Consider the following 27,781-nt stretch of genomic DNA (forward strand, 5'->3'; position numbering starts at 1 on the left):
CAGTTCTCTGTGAACTTCTCTGGCATGGGTCCACTCTCATGAGCAGCAGCACTGCACCTGCTGCAACATGGGTCCCTCTAATGTGCAGACAGTTCCAAAACTGTTGTAGTATCTGTCTCTCTTTCCATGGGATGCAGTCATCCAGGGACAGGCTGCTCCAGTGTGAAAGCAAAGGCTCTCTCTCTCCACTGGGTCTTCCACTGCGTCACAACCTCTTCCAGGCATGTAGCTGCTCTGGCATGGGCACCTTCCCTATAGGCTGTGGGTGGATCTGTGCATCCCCCATGGACCGATGGGCTGCAGTGGGGCAACCTGCTTCACCATGGTCTTCACCACAGCCTGCAGGGAAATCTCGGCTCTTGCGCCTCCTCCCCCTTCTTCTCCACGGACCTTGGTGTTGTCATGTTGTTTTCCTTCATATGTTCTCCCTTCCTTCTCTTCTCTGACTAGGAGCAAGACCTGTGATTTTCCAGCAGCTTCCCAGAGGAGCTGTCTTTGTGGCCCCCTGCTACCAAAAACCAGGCTGTGCAAAACAGATGGTTTTGTCTGAGGACTTAATTTTTGAGAAAGTTGGCATAACAAGCTCTGTGATGAACCCAGTACTAGGTGCAGGAGCCAGTGGTGGTAAAAGAAGCAGTACAGAGTGTGTCAAAGGAGATAGTTGTATGGCTTGAATTTATACTGGAAAAGGACAATAACACTTGGATAATAACTTGGATGCAATGAATTTGCTTATTAATACAAATCTATGAATGGAAAGAAGATAGTTATTAGAGAAGCTGTTGCCTCTACCTGCTGGCCTTCATACAGCTGCAGGTAAATTTGACCAAAAGGTTCCTTGCACTTGCTTACATAGGGATAACATCTATGTGGTGCTGTTCGGAATATAAAACTACTTACAACATAGCAAGAACTAGTTTCACTGAGTCTGTCGTAATTACATCTCTAAATTTTTAGCCAGGTGTGCTTAAAACACCCCATATGGAACCACTGTTTTTCATTGCCCTACATCTTCTCTACTGCTGTTAGTTGTCAGCAAATGAAAATCATACCTAGTTTTGTGAGATTTTCTGTGTAATTGTCCATTCTGGGATATGCCAGATGGCATTTGCTGTCTTGGAAGATTAGTCAAATTTTTTTTGTCATTATCCCTCCAGTGTTTAGCAAGCAGTAAACAGTGTTTGTTTTCACTTGGATAGAGATGATTTGCCTTTATGGAGGTCTTCCCTGTGCTGCTGAATCCTGTTTGGGGAAACTTGTATTCTGATGGTGTGGTGACACAGCACACATACAGTAAATATATATCTCACTAATGTTTTTTTTTGCTAGTGGTTTGCATTATCTAATTGTTCATATGCTTGTACACTGTATGCTACTAGGATTTATGCTAGTTTATATGGCACAACAGTGTGAAATAGAGAATGGTTTTATCACTAACAGAGGAAGCTGTTTTAAGTGTCTGATTATTCAGGATACGTGACAGTTTAGTCATGAAATTTTTAGTAAATGGCAGAAGTACTTCTTTAGCAATGGATACATCTGTGACCAACAGAAACCAAGGAAGTGTAGAGAGTCTTGCTTCTAATTGCTTTCTACTTATAAAACCAAAATAAAATATGCTGAAAGCTATGTCTTGAATTTCAATTATTGTTATATACTTGTTTTGGCACCCATGGTGTATTATCTAAAGCCTTTAAAATTCTAAGAAGGGATTTGGTTAAAAGAGGTTGAAAATACCATTAAGTTTCTTCATCTTCTGTTTTCTAAGTAAAGACAGAAGCTAGTGTGTGTCTGTTCGGTGTATTTCCTGGGGCTTTCACCCCTGCTCCCTGGCTAGCTCTGGCACCAGCATTGCTGCAGACATACAATTCAGTGTTCTGGAACGCGTCAGTGGGTCCTTGCCTCGGCAGAAGTGTGAACAGTGGCAAGAAATAAAGGATGGACTTCGGTGGGGGACTTCAACTGGGTTTTTATTAAATCCAGGTGACTTTTCCACCCAGGAGTCAGCCTGCCAAAGCTGGCGTTCCCCTTTGGATAGCACCTTATGTAGGGGGTGGGGAAGTGGGATGGGAGCAACTTGGAACCAATCTCAAAGGAGGGGGAGTGACCCAGAACATAAAGGACAGACAGTAAAACAAATCAATCAGTTAGGGGGGTGGGAAAATGGAGACCCTGCTGGATTACTCGATGTCCCTGCTAGAACCTTCCAGGCATCTGGGTGAGGCTGTGGAGGGATCGACAAGACGGCTAATTGTGAGTGACATCTGACAATCACTGGGGTAGACCAAAAAGGGGTTTAACATGGGGGTACAGGGAGAAACAATTGTGAAACAGTATAAAACAAGGAACGAATACAGAAAAACAGGTAAAACCCCAAAACACACCACTACACTAGTAAAACTGAGACCCAACATTTAAATTAGGTAAATCTTATGTAATCAGTTGTGCTTTAAAAATTGCCAGAACAGTTCACTTCCAGAAATTCTGAAAGAAAATGTCCCACTTCCATGCTTGTATGTGTCCTAGCTATTCCCAGATTTTGATACACAGCATCATTTTATGGAAAGTTCTAAGGCATCCTCCATTCAAACACAGTTTATTTGGTTTGGGAACACTTGTTATGTGTAGCCAAAATAGTTTATCAGTTTTCCAGCTTTAACCCTTAATAAATAAGCTTTTGTGTGCATGTGTCTGTATATAAAGTATGAATTCAGGGCAAGGAGATTGATTCTCTGATTGATTTACTGGTGTGTGATTCTAAATTTAACTCCCGATTTTCTATATCAAGACATACTCATATCCAAGTGCTAAATTAAAAAATAAACAAAATATAGTCACTAAAATAAAAATATTCACAAGTTAAATATATAGAGAGAGATGGCTAAATTTAAGTGAATATTAATATTTCTTTCTATTTAATGTTTGTTTAAAGGTAGCTGTCTTTCTGTAGGGTTTTTTCTTTTCAAACCTATCCTGGAAGGAAGGAATACTACCTCCTCCAGATGTGTTTCTCTCTATTGCATACAGAGCTTGGGTGGCAATCACACTGGAGCTTAAATCTGAGACAGCTACAATTAAGTGAGACAAATTCTGTTACTGTGGTTCATGAGGGAGATATTTTTTACACTTTTTCATTCATAGTTACTGAACAAATGGACCCACAAAAATAAACTACTACACATTCTCAGGATAAAATTCTCAGGAGTCTGATACCGAAGTATATATTTCAATATTGTCATAAGAGAATCAGTGGAGAAGAACTTACTTTTGCAGGTCTATACAAAAATTAAAGTTACCTATTTTCACAGCCATCTATGTTTTCTCTAATCTTAATGCAGTTACCAAGAAGAGCACAAAAGAAGGTCACAAAAGATTGTTCTGGCAGTAGTGAATTAGAAGAGGTAGTAGAAAGTGAGACAAAACCTAGGCATAACCGCCATGTTTGCATTCAAAACATAGGGCAATAATCCTCTTGTATCCTCTTGTTATAGTCTTTCAAGTCATAAATGAAGAAAAAAGGCAGAAGTGTTGACATTGGTGGCAGCAAGTAGGGTTCTGGATTGATTTTTCTGCTTTCTTTGTTCCAGAATTCCAGCAGTGCTTTGAAGAACTCCTCTTTCAGTTGTGACAAAATATCACGGCAAGTATTTCTTTTATGTTGCAGTGTCGTGTGGTGATGGTTTTAGGCTTTGTTATTTGTGGTTGTGATTTGTGTGAGTTCAGTCTTCTGCTATCCAAGTACCATTTTTACAATGTCTTTATGAGAAAACAACTAGGCATAGTTACTGAGCTGATCTTCTGATATTTTATTAAGAAGGACAAAGTTGTGCCCATCACCTGGAAAAGAAATAGAAGTATTTGTAGACTAACCAATGAAATTAACTGAATTACATTCATGTCTGTTGTACTTTGGGGACTGGTTTTAGATTCACTTCAGTTTTACTCAGAGCAGGCTTCAAGATCTGCAGTGTTTTACAGATTGCTGGTCAAGCTTCCAATTTGTAAAGCATTTGAGGAATTCTACAGAGATATGTGTACAGACAGAAGTACTTGTACATTTATGTTTGACTCACAAATTTATTATGCAAGTATTTGTCAAATTGCTTGTATTCATTTTATTGCTTTTCCACATTATTGGTCGCAGAGATGTTTTCACTACAGTTTTGATGTAAAGAATTCTGGTAAAGAACTCCATTTGTATTCTGAACTAAATACTTTGAGATCTGTAGGAGTTTAATGAGTTGTAATTGTAATGAAATTATTGCAAACATCTGATACATGGCTGTAGAAGTGTAAGTTGCAATTTCTTCTCATTAATGTGCCATGTTTCTTCTTGGCTGCATTGCTCAGAACTACTGTCACATCTAATTTCTTCCCAGAAGTGTAGACTTGGATCACATTATGGAGGAAGGCTATGAACTTGACCTCACTTACATCACAGAGCGGATTATTGCTGTATCCTTCCCTGCTGGCTGTTCTGAGGAAACTTACCTCCACAATCTACAAGAAGTAGCACGAATGCTCAAGTCCAAACATGGTGATAATTACTTGGTACGTGTAAGATCAGCTGTTTGTGACACTTCTTCTTTTGTCATGCAGGAAGACTACTTTATGTCCACATAAACCATTATAAACTAAAAGTCACTCTTTGGTCCATCTTTACAGCTTTGTGAGCAAGTGCAAGATTTTCAGTTGTGTTTTAAGCTGCTACATATTGAAAACATTCTTTTTGCTGGGGGAGTGCAGCCACTGTGGTGATGTGGTGATAAGATGTAGTCAAATGCTGAAGAATAATTTCACTGACCATTTTCATTGTCCAAAGCATGCTTTTAAAAATACACACCCTGCAATGTGGAGTGTGCTCTTCTTTTGTAGCAGTGAGCTACATCTGGGTTCTCAAGTGGTATCTGATAATCTGTCACTGTCATGTCTTCACTTGTGAAGGCAACATGTAAAAGTTTGGCTCCTGTTGATGTGTTCTGTCCAACTTTTTCTCATTAACTTGTTTTAGGTGGATTTTTTTTTTGCCATTTAGTTTTCTGGAAATCAAGCAAATGTATAGTGAGCTCTGTGTGCAGATATTTTTTTTTTTTTAATGTTGACAACAAGCTGTTAATCTGCTGTGCTGTTTTCTGGATAGTGCCATTGCATGTATTGTCTCACCTTGTTCTATGAAGGTGTGGTAGTTTAGCACAGATGTGAGGGTTTTTTTTTTCTAGGGAAGTTATAGCAGATGTTGACAGTTTGGCTGACCAACTGAAGAGTTAGTTACGCCTCTGGAGAACCCAGGCTTAAATCAGAGGATCCCAGATAGCTTGGCACCCTTCTCTTGCGTCTGGCCAGAAGTTAGCATCACATCCTAAGTCAGAGGCCCAGTGCAGGCCCCATTACCTACCCCAGGTGGTTTGGGCCAGCCCCGGCGAGGTGTCTGGGGGCTGCTGCCCCGCGAGCAGGGGCCGTGGTGGCCAGCAGGGAGGGGCAGACCCTGGTGGGCCATGCCCTGGCTGAGCTGCTGGCACCGCTGGCCCCAGAGAGGCACCAATCAGCATTCCTGAGCATGCGTCCCCCTCCCCACATTCCCCATCACCTGCGCAGCTTTGAACTTCAACACTGGGAGCCAGCTCAAGAGAAGAAAAGACTGGGCAAAAACATTAACCCTTTCCTCCATGGAAGACAGAGTGATTGTCCTAGGTTTCAGTGTAGGATGTGCACAAAGTATTTATTCTATCACCATCCTCATGAGCTGTTGAAACCAGGTGGGGCAGTGTTTTCCCTTGCCCCCTCCCTTGGGACTATCTTCTGTTAATGGCCTGTCAATGCCTTGCCCATGACTCACAGGTAACTCCCTCGGGGAGCTCTCTCTGTTTAATGGGCCATCAAGGACCCCCTGCATGACTCATAGAAAGAGATCATCCCATTGTGAGATGCTCCACCCAGGGGGAGGAGCCAAGCATTCTCACCTGAATATAATCTGGGATTTGGGACAGTACAGGCAGTCCTTACCCACTGGATTCCCAGAGGACAAGAGCTACCAGACCTTTCTACGGGATCACTGTTTCAGAAAGACCACCTCATCTGGACTGCTTCCACCATCCTGATCAGGTTGTATTCTGACTCTGTCAGTGGTCTTTTGTATTATTTGCATTTATTTTATTTAACTTTTTTTTCCTTCCTATTAAATTGTATTTCTGACTTGGAGTCTCTCACTGGTTTTGCTTTCAAACCACTACAGTGATTTAAAATGTAGAGAGACAGCATGAGACAAAGTCAGCGAAAAAACTGATAAAGATTATTTTAAGAAGGCATAGAAGAAGTGGACATTTTTGACTGGACTTCTCTGGATGTAAACCATGAAGAAATAGATTTTTTTATTGTAATATCATAATGCTGTATGGGGAAATGGAAGTTCTAATCAAAGGTTATGTGTACTGATATAATTGAGATTTAATTGAGAATTTTGAATACCCTGGCTCCTGGGCTAAAAATAAAGAAGTCTCAGCTTTTCAAAGATAATTCTAGAAAGAAAGTGATTTGAAGCCCCACCTCCTGGGCTAATAGGAGGTCTCTATTTCTTTTAAGATAGAGACCATTTTAGAGATAAGAGAATCCTTGTTTTATACTAGAAGAAGCATTCTTAAATAGTACCCCAAATATGCTGAGAGACCCATGAGTAGCCAGAGAAAAGGTGCTAATGGGTGGGACTGCACAAATCTGCAAAATTCCATGTGATTGCAGATTTGTGACATTGAGAACCACCAGACTTTTTCTTGTGACAACTGTCTTCATAAAACTCTAGAGAGACTTGTCTCCCAAAGTGATGCAAGATTATGTTTAGATGGTTGCAACTGACTGAAAATCATAGCTTCCTCTCTATGTTGTGTGGAAAAGTGAGTGGTTTGTGGTGGGGGAAAGGGTTAGTTTAGAAATTTAATTTGGTTTTCTTCCTTTTTTCTTTTTCTGAGTGTGTATTAATAAAACTACCTGTTTACCTTAAGTTGAGCCTGTTTCTCCTTTTTCTCCCAAATCCTCTCTCCCAAAGAAAAAAGTGAGTAGACACTCAAACCACTACACTAAATTTGTCAAAACAGAATTTAGCAAACTTGAAACCACTACAGAAGGTGAATTTAAAACAAGGCAAATATTTTATTTACTTTTTTTCTTGTACTGTCTTTTTAGGTTGTGTATGTAAACTGTTAAAATTTAATCCAGGACTTCAAGAACATGAACTTTACTCACAGTAGAAATTAGTTACTAGAGAGATTCTACTAATGATTTAAACACATTATCATCTCACAAACTGAAATGTCATAGGTGCATTGTGAACCAGACTGAACTTGTGACATGGACTGATAACCTCAGAATGCTGCCTTGGTGCCCTTGGCTTCCCTTGTATCAGGCACTGGTAGTTTATAAGACACACAATAGTAGTAGTTTGAAGTTTACTGTGTGTAAAGCTTTAAAGGTTCAAGTTCACCTGTTATCTGGCCTTTTCCATGCAATAACAGTGTAAGCTTGTAGTATCTTCAGGCAAATCTCACTCAATACTTGTTTGTATTACAAAAATCTGATTTATGGCAAATCTGGTTTAGTGTCTGAGAAGGACTGTAGTGTCTATCTCTGGGAGGGATTGTACTCAGTTTCTCTTGCACTGTTGAGATTTTTGTTATTTTTTGTTTTAGGTCCATTCTATTAATTTATTTTCTAATGGGTACTTTGGAAATCAGATGTCTTGATAAATAGAAAGCTTGATGCTGTCTACTCCAAATGTGTTTCTGCAAATTTGCAAGATAACCTGACAAAGCACAGCCAGATTAGGTTGTAGAGAGTTGGTTTTTAAACTACCTTTTGTTTTTCATGTTTTGAAACCTCTTCAGCCTGCTCAAGAGGCACATATATATATGCAAAGGAAAAAAAAACAAAAACAAAAACAAAAACCTCCACAAAATGGTATGCAACTCAGCAGTCCTGCTGAAGCTGATGAGAACAATTCTACTCTTTTATTGGGTCAGGGTGTCAGCTAACAGAACATATACTACAAATCAGCATTTGTCATTTTTTTATCTAGTTGTTTTCCTTTCACTACAGTGAAAGGAGTGAGTATGAGCTTGTTATGAAGAGTATGAAAAAAACCCCAAAGTATCTAATCTTCTCTAACAGCAGAGGATTATACTTTGACAGTCTGAGACCAGAGTCCTTCAGGGAGAGATGAAAGCCTGATAGCTTACAATAAATTTTTCTCTGCCTTTGACATCTTAAAAAACCTCTGTTCCCTGTGGGCTTCAGTTCCCAGAAGAAACATGACTCTTCCAACAGATGAAAATTAGAAACTGAGGGTAATGCTTCTCTTTCTTGTACCAAAATATAAGTGAGTAGACTTAGGATATGCCAAAAAGGGATCAAAAAGGATCCAGTCAGTCTTCCACTGTGTCATGGTTTAATCCCACAAGTAACTTGGCCCCACACAGCTGCTCACTTGCTTCCTCACCAATAGAATGGGGAAGAGCATTGGAAGAGTAAAAGTGAGAAAATACATATTATGAGCTTAGTAGGTTAAACAAAAGCTTTATACACATGCAAAGCAAACCAAGGAATTATTGATTGTTTTCTATGAGCAGGCAGATATTCAACCATCCTCAGGACAGCCAGGCTTCATAATGTGTAATGATGTGTTGCGAAGACAAACACCACCACTCTGAATGTCTCCACTCCCTTCTTCCTTAGGCTTATGTGCTGAGTATGTTATATGGTCTAGAAAATCCTTTTGGTCAGTTGGGGTCACCTGTCTTGGCTGTGTCCTTTCCCAGTTTCTTGCGCAAGCCCAGCCCACTTGCTGGTGGCATGGTGTGAAGCCTCTTGAAAAAGAAAAACTCTTGACACTGTGTAAGCACTACTCAACTATAATGAAACGATCCCTGTTTTATCAACACTATGTTCAACACAAATCCAAAACACAGTCCCATATGAGCTACTATGAAGAAAATTAAGTCTACCCCAGCCAAAACCAACACACAGTGGCATCTTTTTATTCCGTATACTTCTCTTCAAAGACTTCTGTGATGTCTTGCTTTGTTGATGTGAAATGTTGCTTCCTGTACCTTCTAGTCTCTATTCTGTGCTGTTGGGATTCCTGGAGTGTCTCAGTGTGATCACTGTAGCTTGACAGGGACTTCAGTACAACAGCATCTTTGAATTTGGTGTCTGATCCAGCAGTGACAAATACGTATTATGAGCAGGACTGTATCCTGACAAACAGGAATTTTTAATAGTTCTTAACTATAAATACAGTAAGAAAGATGAATAAAAAGGTTTTTGTCAAATACCCCTTCTTTTCCTGTGGAAAATTTTAGATAATAGATTTTTTAATTTACCTTTAGCACTCATTTTAAGAATTCTGTACTAAGATCTGTATTGAGAACTGCACACCTCTGTTAATTTGTTTTCCAATTATGAAAGCTAATAGAAAACTACAAAAAAAATTGTGTCATTTATAGAAGATAATATTAGTTTAATTCCTGTTTTACTATTGGCATTTCCAATAAGGATATGTACAGTGATGTAATTGCTTTAACCTGTTGAGTTTTTGGATTCTTTGCTTAGACATCTCATGAGAGTGCTGGATAATGCAAAAGAGTAATACCTTAGATGAGAACTACACTTTAGAAAAGGGTTTTTAAATTGTCTTTGAATAGTAATAAATAATATAATAAACCTGCCTCATATTAAATCTTTCTCATGTTTATGACCTGTTTATTCCATTTTCTCTATGTAATTTATGAGACTTTTTCAATGATTATGCCTCCTGTATGTAACTCGGAATGTGAAATAGCCACACTGTGAAAGAGAATCCGCCTCATTAGCATGGTTTCAGTTCTCCTGTGATGGTATTTCAGCTTTTTGTTATTGATTGATATTAATTTAAAACACTTTCTAATTAAGGAGTCAATTATTCTTGTATACACTGCTTTCTTTTGTTCATTTTGCAGTGTATCTCTTCATTTATTCATTATTAAGCACTAAGTAGAGGGCAACTTGCTGTTTAGTGAGTTAACAGAAGAGCTGGAAGATCTCATGGGCTAAGCTATAGTTAAATAGGTATGTCATAACTTCCCTGCAGTTTTGACAGACCAATACTTTCTTGTCAGGCACACAAATTCAAATATTTAACACTGTACCCCCTCCCAGACTTCTCACTGTTACTTCTTATGCTCTGCATTATGTTGCGTGGTAGCCAGTGTACCTCTGACTCAAAGCCATGTGAAATAAATAAGATGTAGTAGAATTTTAATTGTCCTTCTTCAAAATGTGCATTTAGTTTTAGTTTTAGTTTTATTGTAAAATAACTGAATATCTAAATTACATTTGCTAGTGCTGCCTGATGTCAAATGTTAGTTTAGTTTAGTTTAGTTTAGTGGGCAAACCATACATATCATTGTAGTTTCTTGTAATTTTTATGTTTCATATATATCTATTTACTAAATAAATTATAGAGTGTTGATGGTGAATATTTTTTCTTTCTTCCTGAACAGGTATTAAACCTCTCTGAAAAGAGGTATGACCTTTCCAAGCTTAACCCAAAGGTACCAATTGTCTTCTGTATCATAGCTTTCTAGAGTTAAATAACTTAAATGGCCTGATAAGCCCCGTAGCTATGCAAGTGTTGATATACAGAGTAATAGAGGAAGTTTTGGAAGATACAAAAAAACCCCACATGCATTCCTTTTCATTTTTTCTCAAGCTCTGTTTTGTGTCTGTTAGATCTGTTTTACACAGCTATTCCTGTTGTTATTTCAGACTTTACACACAGGACTAGAAGCCTGTTGTGACTTCTGAAAAACTTCTGTTGGATGATACAAATTTTACTTCAAGTATACTTTCTTTGTGCAGTCACAGGATACTGGCGTTGTATACTGTAATGTACAGTCAGCTGAAGCTAGTGAACTCGATTCAGATAAGGACTTCCCTTTTGCAGTATATTTGAGTAGTTGCTTCTCTGCCCAGTAGAGGCATAAGGAATGTCAGAATGATTGATGTCTGACTCTTGTTACTTCTCACTAACTGATCTGTTTGTTGTAAGAAATGGTGTGCAGATACACTTCATCATCTGTTACAAGGCCAGACAAAGTAGCACAGATGTGTATTCACAGCAGGAGATTTACAGAGATAAGCTATCTGAGGAAAATACTAAAACTCCTCTTAATTTTAACTTTTTGCATTTTTTATTGGTCATGAAGAATGTATTTTTTTAATATTTGACATGTGTTGAATGCATATGTATGTATTGCATATGTTTTGTTAGTAAATATGCATATTATAAAAATAGGCTTAGTAAACTGTACTATGTAGTGAACAGAAAATCTGAACAAAATTCTGACATACTGTAATCATGTTGCACATTAAGAAAATAAATTGAAAGTAAAACTAACACCATCAAAAATCATTCTTTTTTCTAATTCTGATTGTATTTATTGTTATAAAATACCAGAAATTCTAACTGAAAAATCTTAAAAGAAATCAGGACTTTCAGAAATGTTGCTATTTTTCAGTGGTTGATGAGGTTGGGATGGGACGAGGAGGAGGAAGTTTTTTTGTTTATTGGTTTTTATAAAGGTACTAGTATCTTAAAAAACAATAAATTCTCTCTTCCACTTAAGAGACCTGTAAGCATTATGACAATTGCATGATTGTGTGGGAAGGGAAAAGTTGTGAAGACTTTTAACCATGACAATTACTTGAATCCAGATTTTAGTATGTGATACTAGGGTCAAAGTGTCTCTCATAAATGCTACTTGTTTAATTGCAGCTTATGGATGTGGGGTGGCCTGATCTCCATGCTCCACTTCTGGATAAGGTGTGCACCATCTGCAAGGCTATGGAGTCCTGGCTGGACAATGACCCTCAACACGTTGTGGTGATCCATTGCAGAGTAAGTGCAGTAGATGAGTTTATATTCATTTTCAAAAACCTAATCCTTTACTCTTCTCACTTTAAAAAATAAAAAGTTAGATCTGTTTTCAATGTTGGCAACAGTGTGCCAGATGCACTGTTGATGTAAGTAAGCTTAAATCCATTGACCTTTCATGCTTGTTAAAGATTTCTTTTTCATGACTAAATCCCAGCCCTTGCTGCCGGTATAGCATGAACCAATGTTATTTCATCCTTCAAAGGTCACTGTTACTTCTGTAAATGTACCTAGATGCTTGAGATTTTTCCAGCTTGATGCAAAATCTCCATGTTCTGTGACACTCATGAATTTTGTTGCTGGATAAAAATAGGCAGGTCATCTCTTTAGACTGTGTATAGTTGTAGGAAATGAGGTCATTAAGGACTTTCTGGATACTTTTGAAAGGCTTTAATTGACAGCATCATTGCAGTGCCTTAGAGCAAAGCTACCAGTGTGCTGTCTTACCTCCTCCTGCTTCCTTACAATAAACAGAAATAAAGAAAAAACGTTAGTTGAATTTGGATAAAATGAATACAGAACCGGGTTGGTAGCTGCACTCGTGACACTTGAGGCAAACTTATCTCTGTATCAGTGGTAGATATTACTCTAAACAAAATGATGGTGTTAATGGAATAGGATGGAAACTTCTCTTCAAGTCAGGTTGTGAAGTCTCTAGTCCAAAATTTCTTCCAGGCTGTCATTATTGTATTAAATACTTGACATTTTACTAGTTGCAGGAATGCAGCCCATACGTGGGACAAAAGAAAATGGAACAAAGTATTTCTAGGTATAAAATCATATACAAATTGATAATGCATGTTCTTGATTAATGCCTTTTGCTGATACAGGTTTCCAGCTGCAGAGATAGATACAGCCAACAACTATCAGCTGAGAGGCTGAAAGTATTTTGAAATCTGTGAGAATTGTTGCTTGTTAAATTCTACTGCTTTTTTCATATAAATTATATAAAATTACTTTAGAACATTTTTCAAATTATCCATAGAAAATCAGTTACTATAAATCTCAGGTGTTGGAGAGGTAGAAATAGGAAAACCTGCCAGAAAGGCCAATTCTTTCTAAAATAGGTATTTTATAGCATTTCATCCTGGGAATGGCAATATTGTCTAGACTTGTTGTGAATGATCTCTGGAAAAAAAACAATACAGAATTAGAATAGTTTGTACAATTTTTTTTCCCCAGTGATTTCTTTTAATTGGTGAGATTTGACAGGCATGCACATAGAAATCCTACTTAGTGTTTTTTTATGTTATTTGTCAGCCAGCTGCCCATTATTTTCACCTTTCCATCAAAACAGGGCGCATGAGCAAAAGGACTCTGAATCTCTTGCTTTGAAATTGTATTTAGTATGGGTCTTACATATAATGCCCAATAATGTAATACATAATGTAAGTTATCATTCCCTTTTTCCTAATACAGGGAGGAAAAGGAAGGATAGGTGTAGTCATATCATCGTATATGCACTTTACCAATGTTTCTGCAAGGTAAGTGTGAATAATGCATATTGTATGGTTTTTTACAATAAGCATTAGAAAAATGCCTTTTAATTGATTACTGTCTGTCAGTTTACTCTTTGTCAGGTTTTCTTCTGAAAGAGTTTTGGAGCATGTCTTTCTTACAGCATCTGCTTTTATGATAATTTTCTTGTAATAGTGTTCCAGCAGGAGACTGGATTAGGTGACAACCTAAAGTCCCTTTGAAACTGAGATTTTATTGGCTTGCAGAAAATTTTTCTAAAGGATGTTTTCAGATGAATGATAGAATGTGCAAGAAACCATTTTTATGTAATGATAATATCTTGATTCTATTAAATTTATCTATTTGCCACATCCATCAAGTGGCCTCTTGAATCAGTGAGAAATTATTCCCAAAGTATTTAAGTAAAAGTGTTATTAGAATCTGGAAACAGTGTTTGAGTAGGGAATTTCTAGACATTGATCCAAGTGCAGAATGAAGTGTAAGAAATAATCTAGACTTTATTTTGAAGGCAGTTCAAACAGTAGATGTCTTGTTACTCGGTTTTAATTGTTTCTTTTGGAGTGCTCAAATTACAAAATGAGAATTGACAATTTATCTCAAAAAAGATACAATTTAATAAACAGTGTCAAAAAGGATGAAATGCATTTTGGAAAGTTTTGTTAGGTTTCTAAACACTTTTTTTTCCTTTTTTTTTTTTTAAATTTAAATACATACATAAATATATTAAAATAAGAATACATTCTAAGTGCTATGGTTGAGTCAAGTTTGGTCCTGAATTCACACCAGTCTGTCAGTAATAGATTTGATCCACTCCTGTATTTGATGGCAAATTAATCATGGATGTCAGTCAGACTAGAATAATGGAAAATAATTTGTGTTCATTGGGGAAACCCAAATTTATGAGTAATAATGGACCAAGAAACCAAGCGTATTGTGTACACCAATATGTGCTGAAAAAAAACCACTTGCCTCAGTAATTGCCACAATTTTATATTTTGTTGAGAAGTATTGTGAATGACAAAACCTGTCAAGTGAGGATAGTACACTTGTTGTGGTGTGATTTCAGTGTTGCATGTGTATTATGTGGTGATCAGTGTATTATGTCATCCTTAAAGGTGGTACCTGGCTGTAAATACATTTTGATAACACCATTACAGTCCCATTCAGGTATTGTTTTGTTAAGCCCAGCAATGAAAGGTATCACATTTTACCCCTAACAAATTCAGGATTCCTCCAGTGAAATTGCAGGTGAGGAGTGAACTTGGAAAGCCCTCTTTAACTTTCTGGGTATCTGGCAGCTGCTATCCAAAACTCAACTTTTCTGTGTAAGAATGAGGTTGGGGGTTTCCCAGCTAGGATTTGTATATCCCTAGCATTATCAAGACTCTTGAAAATGGTATACAGCAACCTTGCAGAAGCAGAAATAACTGCAGGTGCTGCTGTTAAGGGTGCCATCTACTGTGTCTGAAATGGTACTTAGAAGAACTTGAAGATCTTCACACTAAAGAGAGTTCATAATTGTCAGCATCCATGGGTGTTCTAGTTCTGGCCAGGACAGGGTTTTTGTTTTTTCCAGTATGCTTGAGGGAGTGTGGCCAGTACCCAGAGATTATTCTATACCACCTTCTGTCATTGCTGAGATTGGGGGGAAGGGCATCCTTCAAGGCAGCAGGAGTCCCTTCTGGTTGAGAAAGTGTGGCAGAGGGAGCCATCCAGCATTGTCTATTGTTGGGAGTTTCCACAATGAGCAATAATGTTTCCTTTTTTCTACCCTCTGTCAATAGTATTGTTATTCTTACTATTATTTTACTTATCGCATTCCTGTGTCCAGTAAATTGTCCTTATTCAAAGATCAAAACCTGTGATCTTTGCCTTTGTGCCTCCAATTCTACTCTTGATCCCACGGAAGGGGAGAGGAGGCAGGGAGAAAGCAGCAGTGTGATTTGGAGAGCATCAGTAGGGGCACTAAATTAGGCAACTCCATTCCTGAACCACAACAACATGCCAAAAAAATCTAGGCTTAGTGAAATTCTGTGAATTTAGGTTTAGCACCTCTACTGTAAAGACAGCCTAAAGATCAGGGTTGGGGTTGTTCAGTCTGAAAGAAGAGTAGGCTCTAAGGAGACCTTCTGGTAGTCCTCCAGTACCTAAAGGAGGCCTACAAGATGGGTGGAGCGGGACTTTCTCAAAGTAAGGCAGTGATAGGACAAGGAGGGAATGGTTATAGATTGAAGGAGGGTAGATTTAGATTAGATATTAAATATAAAGAATAAATTCTTTACTGTTAGAGTAGTGAGACACTGAAACAGGTTTGTCCTGAGAAGTTGTGAATGCCGCATTTCTGGAAGTGCTCAAGGCCAGGTAGGATAGGACTTGGAGTAACCTGGTCTCCTGCCCATGGCAGGAGAGTTGAAACAAGATGATTTTTAAGGTTATTTCCAAACTAAACCATTCTAGGAAAAATACTTATTGATGCAACTCTCCTTTAGTTATATGTTGTAGTATCAAATTTTCTCATTTAGGAAGGAATAATGTTTCATCAGATTTAGTGAGGTCAATTATAAATCAGAAATACATTCTATTTTAACAAGCAAAATGCTGGCAGTTTTTTGCCAGTTAGGAACAGGCCCCTTAAATTCTGGATGGCAATGTGGGTGAAGATACATGGTTGATTGTGTGAGAAAGAGGTTTTGGATCAAGAATATTTAAAATACACACTAAGCAGTTTTTAGCACCCATGAAGAAAAGGCTTGACTGTCTTCTGATCCAGCTCCTTGTCAAGACTATTGGCAGATTCTGATTAATTTTTGGAAAAGACATAAATTTAATTTTTATCCAGATATGCATATGTGTACTTTGCACAGTTTTCGTATCTTTGAACTCTTTTAGGTTGAACTAGTTGTGGAATTTAGAAGTTGAGATTTTGGTGTGTTCTTGTATTTTGAAACTTCTAGATCTTTTATGTTCTGACATAAATTAAAACCGTGAATTACATCTGTTATGAGACTTTTTTTTTTTTTTTTTTTTTTTGTGGAATAGATCTAAAAGAATCACCATAGCATGTTACTTGGCATATGTGATTGACAGCATACTGATTTTTGGCACTTCTTTTTCTTTTTTTTTTTCTGTAGCCTCTTGCCTTCCTTCACCCAAAAAAGACCCACATAAGAGGCATTCTGGATTGAGAATAGAAGAAAATGTATTTTTTTGAATATGTGGCTCCTTGATTGTGTGTTTGAAGAGTTTGTAGTTGTCTAATGTAAAATAGTTCATTTTTTAAAGACAGTCTCTTCCTTGATGGCGCAGGGTACAGAAAATAAAGGCTGAATGAATTATTGACTGCTTAAATGAATCTCTATCCTGGTACTACAGTTCTTTCTGAAAAAGAAAATAAATTTGTATTTTATAGAGAGAACTCCCCAGTGGCACATTCAGGAAATTATGGCAAGTATCCTTCTTTGGGAGCCTGAGCTGTTTGGTTTTGCCAAAGTTTTTTGCATTCTGATTTCAATGTATTCATGTTGGAAGTGTGCAATTCAGTTAATTGAATAAGGAAGAAGGTGATTTGCTCAGGAAGGAAACTATCGTAAGGTATTGAAGGAGAAAGTGTCAGTGGAATAAACATTGTCCACAATGTCCAAATTACTACCTAGTTAGGTGTTTCTTTTCTTTAACTTTTTTTTTTATTTCCCTTCTTTTTTTCTTCCAAACATTTTTGCGTATTTCAAGCAGTAACCTGCTGAATTTTCAAGATAACGCTGAAGCAGAATAACATGTGTCTTTTTCTTGACAGTGCTGATCAGGCTCTAGACAGATTTGCTATGAAGAAATTCTTTGATGATAAAGTTTCAGCTTTAATGCAGCCATCCCAAAAAAGGTATTCAATTTGTTTCTAATTTATATCAATAGGAAATGTCATTATCTTCTGCTCCCATGTCTAACTCCCTTCCCAGCTATGTGAAGGCCATTTCCACAAGATCCTCCAGTGCTTCCTGAATTCTCAGCACTGTATCTTAGACTAATATTCCTTGATTGATAAGATCTTTCCTTCAGTGCCTGCATGTGGTCCCAGACAGGCAAGAACTTTTGTACCCAAATGGGTTCTCACTGCATTGTTTGTTAACAAAGAGATGTCACAATCATGATTGTTCCAAGATAACAATAAACTCATTTTTCTGTGGCATAATGATGAATATGGAATGTGTGCTGATCAGTGTGACATAAAGATGTTTTTACTGCTTGTTTAGAGGGTCTGCAGCTTATGTACTTGCTCCATGTCCGTGCTAGTAAATGTTAGCCAAAGCATGCAATATTCATTATTTTTATCTGTGTTATCTTTTCAGTCTTTTTGTATGATAAAGGTTGAGTTAGGATTCAAAGTAATAAGCACTTCAGAAAGTGAATAGTTCGGGGGTTCACTATGTACCTTGTTTTAATGACGGGTAATTGAAAGATTCAGTACCAAGAGAGACTGATATCCATGAGACAAGTAATTGTGATATAGGTGAATCTTTTAGAAATACAAAACATCATCTAGGCTTATGGTAATACATGTGTATGCAGTAGGTTGTTTAGAAGTTGTTTAAAGTATAAGAGTTTGCTACTAATTGAAACAGAAAAATCAGTAATAACAACTAGTGTAAGATGTTTGGTTCTGTTAATCTCTAAATAAAAACTTACCAGTTACTTTTTTAACCTATTAGATGACATGCACAGCTCCTTTTAACTTGAAAAATAGTGACACAGCATTCTGTAAGACTTGAGATAAACTTTTCCTAAGTAGAAGTTGACTGGCCTTTTTTTGTATCAGTTTTATGCTTGCATATATGTGTATCGCATTTGATTAATGAGGATTTGAGAATGCTGCCTAGCAGACAGGGAAGTGTGAACCATAGCAGCAAAAAGAAATTGTTTTTCCTTTTATTGTTAATTTTCCCATCCAGAAGCCCTAGACACCAGGCATATTTCACTGAGAGCCAGGAAGCTCTACAACAGCCTGTGAACTGTGCATCAGGGCAGTTTTTCAACCATGTTGATGGGAAGCTTCATCTACTTAAGTTAGTAGCTACTAACTTAAGTGAGCTGTATGTGAGCCCTAAAGCTAGGCATTAAATAGGTATAAATGGTTGGATCTATCTTTCTAACATCCCCTTCAAGGTCACTTTCTTAATTCTTCTGGGGATAACTGCAGGAGGAGGCCTCAGAGATATTCAGTCTGCTTCTTGACTGATGGAGTTAACATCTTTGCTCACCACTACTGAACTTGAGCTGCCCTTACCATCTTCAGACATACACACATACTTCGGAGTATCTCATTTCTCATGAGAGCAGAAGTGAATTTCTGAACAGTTTGTCAGAACTGTTCTCCTGAATCTCACCTCTGCTACCTTTGCCTGGCCTGGCAGTGGCCACTAATCTTATTGCAGAGAGAGGAAAACCAAATGTCTTAATATTTGTGGATAATTTTATACTCCTTTGTCCCCATTCTGATTGGTCAGTGGCCTTTTAATATACTTCTTCTCAGAAATGAGTGCTGGGTAATTAATTAGTGATATCCTTGTTAAAACCCAGTTGATGTATAAATGGGTGAAATTTAAGTGGATCTTAAAATTGTAAAATATGAAAATACACCAACTTTTCACATTTTGAAACCCCTTTTGTGCTAAATCTTTACTGGGTAAAAAACAAATTGTGGCCATTAAGTCACTTAGCTTTTCCCTACTGCTAGTTGCAACAATGGCAAGAAAAGTAACTGTAGACCAGATCTATTTTAAATCCATTCTCAGATAAGCAGTTGAAGATTTGTCTGAATGAGAAAGGCAGATAGAGACCCTTCCTATGAAAGAAATTTCTCATAAACCTTTAGGATAAATCTTTGAATTCTCTTCTCAAAAATAAGGCAACTGTCTGTAGGCCCCTTAAGTGTACCACCTTGAGAAAGGTTTTCAAAAATTTAGTCAGATTTTTGTAATAATTAAAAGATAAATTTTGTAATAAAAACAACAAAAAGTTGCCTTTTCTTAATGTTTAAATAAATTGAGCTTTGCAAGTTCTCTGTAAAATGAAATCTGTTTTAAATCGCCACAACTCCCATTCTGGGGTAGTAAAGCTGTTGTTACCTGGCAGGATATCCTTAGTTGTGATGATACCAGGACTTCAGTTAATGAGATCTGTGTATAAAGGTGAAAAAGAGATGATTTTCCTCTATACATTCCTGAAAATAAAGTTAAATGAAGGTCTTCTCATAGGCATGGAAGAAAAAGGGACTCAAAGACAGTGGAAAAATTAAAGGCACTGCAGTGGTGTTTGCTTGCATGGTGTTTGCTTGCATGACCAAACCATGTAAACTGCAGAAACAGAATAATTTTCACAATGCTGTTGTAGTTTTCCTCTTGTTTTGTGATGAATTGAGATCACTTCTCATTATGAAGATATTATTTGACTGCATTGCCCTTGATGTTAAGATTACCGACAAGGGCATTTGCTTTAGTTTCAATGAAGATAACTTCACTGTAAATTGGATGAGACTCATACAATGCTGCTGTGAAAGACATTTAAGGCTACAGTTGTAGCTTGGAATGTGTACCAAAACAATTGACTTTACTGTCTCTTCTACTTTGTTTGTTACTTAGAATAGTAATGTAAATCACTAAAAGATATCAACAATAGCAATGTAACAGCCATGGATTTAATACAGTGGTAAATTAAAGTATCTTTTTATGCTGTTTTGTGAAGATTATTATTTTGGAGTTATGTGCATTGTCACAACGCTATTCATTACCCATAATCTGGAAATACCATTGTGTAAATAATGTATTTCCATGATATTAGTGGTTTTATATAATTCAGATACACTTTTTGTTTTCAGATATGTGCAGTTCTTAAGTGGCCTTCTATCTGGATCTGTGAAAATGAATGCAACCCCTCTTTTCCTGCACTATGTTATCCTTCATGACATCCCAAACTTAGATGCTGGGGGAGGTAAGTTACCTAATTTTTCCTATTCAGGTGTTGGATCAAAATCTTGTTTCATTTTGGAACCTTCTAGAAAGCCTGCATGGATCTTAAAATAAAATTAATATGTTCTTGATATCCATCCAAATATTCCCAATAAAGTATGGGAATACTATGAATGCTTCTCTCCTCCTCCCAGGAGAGAAGCATTCATAGAGTAAAAATTGGAGCAGGTGAAATCAATTTCTTGTTCTTTGTTAAATGAATAGTTGATACTATTCATGTCTGCCTATCTCTGAACAGTTTTGGTCCCTGTTACTGCAGAGGATCTGAGAACCTGGTCAGGTTTTACAGTAATTTCCCCTTTGTTTTGGGAAATGATAAAAATATAATCTCTTTTGTGTTTTGAGGTTGGATTTTGTGTGGAAAAGCTGTTTGGATAGGGTGTACTTGCAGAATTACACAGAATCATTTAGTTTGGAAAAGGACCTCCAAGATCATTGAGTCTAACCTTTGATGCATTATCACTTTGTCAACTAGATCATGGCACTAAGTGCCATGTCCAGTGATTTCTCAAACACCTACAGGCATGGTGACTCCACCACCTCCCTGGGCATTCCATTCCAAAGTTTAACAAGCCTTTCAGTGAACAAATTCTTCCCACTGTCAGAAAGGAGTCTTCTTTGTGCAGCTTGAGGTTATGTTCTCTTATCGTATCATTAGTTGCCCAGGAGAAGAGGCTGACTCCCACCTTGCTACAACCTCCTTTCTGGCAGTTATAGGGAATGATAAAGTCTCCCTGAGCCTCCTTTTCTCCAGGTTAAAAACCCCAGCTCTCTCAGCTGCTCCTCATAGGACATGTGTGGAGACCCTTCACCAGCTCCCTTGACCTTTTTTGGACACGCTACCACACTCCAGTGTCTTTCTTGAAGTGAATGCCACAGAACTGACCACACTAGTTGAGGTGTGGCTTCACCAGTGCTACTAAGATGGCTGGCTATCCTAAGTAGCTTTAAAATTAAAATGATAAAATGAGATAATGTGCCAGAGCACAGTAAAGGAATCCAACTTAAATGATTGGACCTGATAAACTTAGAGATCTTAAGGATTTATGATTAAATAACAGTTTTGTGTTTCTGCATTTTTATTATCCAAATGTTTTTTGTAATATAATTAGCAATGGATATATTGTCATTGTTGTTTAGTTAGATTTTATTTCTAACGTAACTGTTTTAATAAAGTTAGAGTATTGTTTGTTCTACATAGAAATTTAAGGGCCTTATTAATTTTGAAACAAAACTGAAGATCAAATAATTTGTTTTGAAAATGTTTTTATTTTCTATTGGGCATTTGCCTTCTTTTGACCATTATCATTCTTTGTTTAATAATTTCATTTTCTTGCAGAATTTGTTTCCTTCCTTACTAGAATCCTTTAAAATCCCTCTCTCTTAAATTCAGAACTAGTAAAAAATAACATAATATAAAATAAAATAAAATAAAATTCCTTTTGGCCAATTGACCATCCAACATTGCCACTTGTGTGCCATTTTGCTCAGTCTGGATGCGCATGAACCTTCCTAGTGGTAATTTTTTCCTATATCTGAATGTTACAAAACACCTTTTTGTGTTGGCTTCTTTTCAGCTTGTCGACCTTTTCTGAAGTTATACCAGGCTATGCAACCAGTTTATACATCTGGAATATAGTAAGTTGTAAGCATTTTCCATTATGTTTGAATTTAGGTTTTAATTTTAATGATTGCAGAATTACATAGCCTTTTTTAGTTTTGTTTGTGGGTTTCTTGTTTGTTTTGTGTTTTTGTGTCTTTAAACCATGTATTTTATTTTTTTCCTCCTGTCAAGTAGCATAGGGTCAGAAAACCAAAGTCGAATCTGCATTGCTATAGACCCTGCACAGCTTTTGAAGGGAGATATTATGGTGAGTTTATTGTATGGAATGAAAATCTATTGACATGACAATTAGTTTATGGTCTTTGACTTGTTTTGTGTTCTTGTAAAAAAAAAATTTGTTGAAATGCCTGGGGATACTACAGAATAATTTAGGTTAATTTAGTCATCATCTTTGGCTTTCATGGGAATAAAAATCCTTGTAAAAGATATTTAGGAGCAAATTTTTTTCAAAACAATTGCTCTCAGTATTCTCTTTTTATAGTATCACCAAGTCCAGTAAGGCCTGTATTGTTCTTTTCTGTATAAAGATTACTGTGAGGAGTATTTGTAATTTGGCATTAAAATATCTTGTCCTATAATTTGGCAGGCAGTGTGCACAATTGTAAAACTACCTGCTATAAAGAAAATACCCAAGTAATTATAAATTCTTCTGGCACTCAAGAAAGTGTGATACCAAATAAGGGATAGATAATGTTTGAGGTCTGACTGGCATAGAGTTAAATTTTGCAGTAGCCAGATAGGGCATGGTTTGGACCCAAAGGTTATTTTGTACCACCTCATGTCATTTTTCAGGGACAGGGGAAGGGCTTTCTTTCTGGTCAGGTAGCATAGTGGAGGGAGTGCTTGGGTATTGCTGGGGCTTCTAGGAGGTAGGGAGAAGGAAGAAGAGGGGAGGTCTGTGAGCAGTCATGTGTGAATTGTCTGGGTTTTGTTTACTTGTGCCCTCTGTCGTTTGTATTGTTGCTCTTCCTGTTTGTGCATCCAGTTCTCCTCTCCAAGCTGCTGCAGGGGAGAGGGGTAGTGGCTGAGCATTGTGTGTGGTTTGCAGTGTTTCAGTGGGAACACTGAATTGGAAAACACCATTCCTGAACCACAATACCCTTATTTGGCACAAAATGTGAGGTAAGAAGGGTTAGGATAGCAACAGGTTTGCCCAGAATGAGTTTGAAACAAATTTTATCTAGGCGTTTTGTTGCATTAGGTCCAGAGCCAGTCGGTATACAGTGTTGTTTAATTTGTCCATGTGGTGTGGTACCTTAACTGTATGTATTTCCATATCTCATGATATTTTTCAGATCAGGGAGAGAGATTGGGATTGTTTTGTTGATGGACTATGTGATACCATATTATGATGTGGTAACATCAAGAACAATGAGGGTCATTTGGGATGTGTATTGAGTGCTGCTCTCCTGCCCTTACCTCCAGCACTACCTTTGGGAATCCATTTTTGTTGGGGGAACAGGGGAGAATGATTTCCCCCAGATTTTCACCTCCTTCTTCAGTTTCAATCCTGTTAAAACAGTTTCTGAGAATTTTTAATTCCCTTTGGATATTAAGGACAGCATTTTCTTGTGGCTAGGTCTGCCAGCTCTCCTCAGTCTGGTCCACGCCATGTTAAGAGTTACAGGAGATTTTTAGGAGGATCTTTCAAAGATCTGCTCCGAGGGTGGGTTGTGAATGGCATGCAAGGTAGAACAAAATCATCCAGCTTCTGAAGGACTATTCTGCTCCAATGGTTTGCAAGTTTGCCCCTGAATAACTACAAGACTCTGTTCAAGTCATAAAATGTGCAAAAGAAGAAATGCTGTTACCGTTAAAAAAAAAGAAAAAAGAAAATGAACAATGTTCAATTTCTTCGCATGGAAAGGCCATCAGAGTGATCACTCATGTCATTGACACCCGAGTCTCACTCGGATTCCTCCACTTGTTGACCTTCATTTTGGTCACGGTCTCCTGCTTTCAACCTGACAGGTTTATTAGAATTCTGCAGCACCTTACAGTGCTTGTTGGCATACAAAGCCTTTGCCAATTGATTGTGTGGGGTTTCACCCTGCATTCCCTGTTTTTGTTTTGAAGAACCTAGGCCTCAGGGGCACAACACAGGTGTTCAGCAAATGAATAAAAGCATTATTGCTGACTCCCTTCAAAATTGAATGACCCAACTGCTGTGCCATGTTGGCCACAGAAATGGAATCTGTGACTAAATTGAAAGGTTCCTGGGAAAACTTTGGAAATGCCATGACGGCAGCCCTCAGTTCAACCAGTTGGGCTGCCCCATCCTCATGACCTTCCAAAACTTGACACTCAGATCCATTCTTCCAAGCAACAATGGCCCGTCTTGTCCTTCCCGAACCATCTTTAAAGATGGTGGGTCCTTGCACTGGCTTCTGACTATTTTTGTGCCGCAAAGGAATTTTTAAAGAATTTTGCCACGTGCAATAGCTCATGGCTGGGCAGATGACAAGCAATCTGCCCTGAAAAATTTTCCAGAGCATTTGGCAGAGAAACACTGCTTGCAAAGCTCCAGTCAAATTTCTCCCGTAGTACCAAGAGTATGAATTTTGTAAAATCTGCACCCATCAATTTGCAAGCACTGTCGCCTGCATTTAATTATCAATCGAGCAATGAGCTCAAACAATGTTTCTGCCATCTCTCATGGCTGATAGGGCAGGAAGACCCAGTCCAAAAGGTGCAAGGGATTGGACCATTCATCATTCCATTGGCCACTGATACCTGTAGGATACAAATGAATCAATACAAAAGAAAACAATGAGGATCAGCCAATCCGTGGGAAGCATGATGGGCGATGGCATATCAGCCTGCAACATCCCCATGCTTTCCACCACGGCATTAACTTTTCGGAGGTCTCGTAACAACTTCCATTTCCCAGACATCTTTTCGATGCAGGAAACGGGTGTTCCAGGGACAAGTAGAAAGTTCCAGATGATCCTGGTCCAACAGCTCCCGAACCAAGTCATGAACGGTGATGAATTTGTCTTGAGGAAGGGTCCATTACAGATGCCAAGTGGCAAAGGAGAGACTTGCAATGTCCGCTCCAAAGACAGACAGAGTAAAAATTGTTTCAGCACAATCTCTGGCCAGAACAACAGTCCAATGAATGTGAGACAGCCCAGTAGCTTCAAAGCAGCTGCCTTCTCACCACTGGCTCTTTGTCCTGTGAACAGAAGACTCAAGAATACAAGTGGAGCAATTCTAGTCCCTTCAGGGACAGTGACAGGGGAGGGTGGGTTTGGAAACTGAGCTCGCCCAGCAGACCTCCATCGGCTCTCGGGATTGGGAAGACACTCATGTCTGAGCACACTTCCTCTTCGCACTCCTCTGCCCATTTCCCAAGCCTGAGAGAGGCTGGCCATTCACGTGAACTGTTGTCTTACAAGCATTGGCCATGTAATTTGGCCTTCCACGCCATCCACAGAGAAACAAAGCAGTGTTTCTGCCATTTTTCCCTTTCTCTCCTATTTTCTTGCTGGCTTGAGCATTTGGCTGTTTCTGCTTCCCACCCTGCTGCGCTTTCCAGGTTGGCCGCAGGGTGGTAGCCACAGCAGCTACCTAAGCACCTGTGGTGCTCAGTTTGGCACAGGCCTCGGCCATTTGCAAGAGTGTGGGATCACCTGGAAGGGCCTCTATGATCCTCCTGCACTCTGCATTACAGTTGCTCCTTGCCAAATGCTTGAGCAATGTCATTCTAGAAGTGAAATCATCCACCTGTCGCTCAACTGAAGCTGTCAGACTCTGTGAACCGCAGGAAGGGTCCATCTGTCGTCTGAAGAATTGTGGCAAATGACTGATTCAGTGCAGACATCTCCATTGTCTGTACCAGTGCTGCCATGCCAACTTTCTGGCACTGCTCTAGTACCAAGGGCTCATAGATGATTTGCCTATTAACATCAGCAAACTCACCTATACCCAGCAGCACATCTGGCCCGACCCCATACCTAGGGTCATCTTGACGAGCCATCTGATTCTGTGCTGCAGTCTTTTCAGCCAGTTGAGACCACTTGGACTCAAATACGTCGTATTCCACTGGCTGAAAGAGAACCTTGGCCAAACACCAATTGTCATAAGGAGGTAACACGTCTGTGTCTATCAATCGGAGCACCTGCATCATCTCAGGAGATCCCAGACTGTATTTACCAATCCTGTCACAGAGATCAATCGATGCTTGCCAAGACAAATGGGCATGATGCTTGTGACCAGCTTCCTGAAGCACAGGGAAAGTTTGCAGAATGCTCGTCGATGCAGCATTGTCCTCCAAATCTTGTCCCCATGGACTCCATGGGAACAGAGACAAGAGCCCATCTCGCAGCACCTGCAGGGCTAGGGAGTTCATCCCTGCCCTGCAGGGGCACCATGCCTAACTGCGGCCGCCCACTGCATCAGCCTTGGACCATGCATCCTCCCAAAACTGTGCACGGTCCCGTGGCTGGACCGTCACCTGACACGATGGCACCGTCCAACTGCCAGCTAAAGTCGACCTGGCATCTCGGGACCCCTTGCCGTGGGGGAACACTGGCCTGTTGTCAGCTGTGTTGTCCCCTCCTTTAAAAGTGAACACTGTGGAGCCAGCAGCCACCTCTGCATCAGCAGTGGTGGCGGCAGCGTGCACAGCGCTGCTCTGGCTCAGTGTGGAGGGAGAGCGCGACGAGAGGTCTGTTTTGCAGTGCTGCTCACAAGGATGAGGGCGATTCGGGGGAGAAGCCATTGGGGAGGTACCATGAGCAGTGGGAAGGAGGGGGGCTGGCGAGGGGTGACAGACTTGCGGAAGAGCCAGACTGTACAGCCCGGAGCCCCCCAGGAGTCACCCCCCCATGCATCTCTCAGCGGAGCCGTGGCTGCGGGAGGGGCTGCAGGAGGGCAGTCTGTCCTCACTTCTGCACCTTTGTGGGGTGAGAATCAGTGTTCTCGCTGGCAGTGTGTGCACCTGGGAGGGGGCTAAATCCCCTCCACTCCAGCGGCGCATCTGCAAAGAGCGAACAGGAGAAAACGCTCCACCATCTCCCCTGGCACCTAGCCTGGGAGACAGCATCAGGCTGGAGCCATCCTCTGAAACCCCAGAACTGGGAGGCTGCGTACCTGAGCAGCACCCCTACCAGCCTTTTCCAGGTTATTAGCAACCTCAAAAGCTCCACATCGCAATTGGCAGAAAAAAACTGGAGCAGATGCTTACTCAAAAACCTCCACGCCAATGTGGGGAAAGCAGACTGGATGCTGCAGAAAAAAACATGGGTTCTAGCATAACAAAACAATTCTTGGAAGTCCCCTCTGAAAACGGAGGCTCCCTCTCTCTCCAGGATCTCAAACCAAAGGTCCATCACGAGGGCATCATCCGAGGAAGAAGCAGAGGTCAGCATCTCTTACCACTTATTTTAGCTCAGGCACACAGCAGGTTGTAGTTCCACTCAAGGTCACCAGACGTCGCTGTTACGAAAGAACCAGCAGGAAGCAGAAAGTTCAGCAGGAAAAGCTCTGATCTTTAATTTTCTGACTCCATCTTATATACACTTTTATCAGGAGGCAAAAGATCGGCTATACAGGTAGCCACCCTTTTGACCTCATTGGTGAACATGACCATCAATCATCTTTCTCCTCCCAGAGGAGAACTATGGAAACAAAATAGATAAGTTCTAAAAAAATACATCATTTTCTTGAAGCTGCATGAGAATAAAGTACAAACAATGA

The 27,781-nt window shown here is 39.1% G+C and overlaps 1 protein-coding gene across 1 annotated transcript in view; it reads left to right on the forward strand.

Annotated features, from left to right (window-relative positions):
- The first annotated feature begins 4,379 nt into the window (after positions 1-4,379).
- Positions 4,380-27,781, forward strand: part of TNS3 (tensin 3) — a 122,791-nt gene continuing 99,389 nt past the window's right edge. Inside the window, exons 1-8 of the mRNA XM_066323113.1 lie at positions 4,380-4,551; positions 10,527-10,577; positions 11,801-11,923; positions 13,379-13,443; positions 17,232-17,315; positions 20,307-20,419; positions 22,035-22,095; positions 22,256-22,328. Of these exons, the coding sequence (XP_066179210.1) occupies positions 4,402-4,551; positions 10,527-10,577; positions 11,801-11,923; positions 13,379-13,443; positions 17,232-17,315; positions 20,307-20,419; positions 22,035-22,095; positions 22,256-22,328 (720 nt within the window). The 5' untranslated portion in view covers positions 4,380-4,401. The remainder of the gene's footprint in view (positions 4,552-10,526; positions 10,578-11,800; positions 11,924-13,378; positions 13,444-17,231; positions 17,316-20,306; positions 20,420-22,034; positions 22,096-22,255; positions 22,329-27,781) is intronic.

Source organism: Sylvia atricapilla, chromosome 1 (genome assembly GCF_009819655.1).
Source record: "Sylvia atricapilla isolate bSylAtr1 chromosome 1, bSylAtr1.pri, whole genome shotgun sequence".
NCBI lineage: Eukaryota > Metazoa > Chordata > Aves > Passeriformes > Sylviidae > Sylvia > Sylvia atricapilla.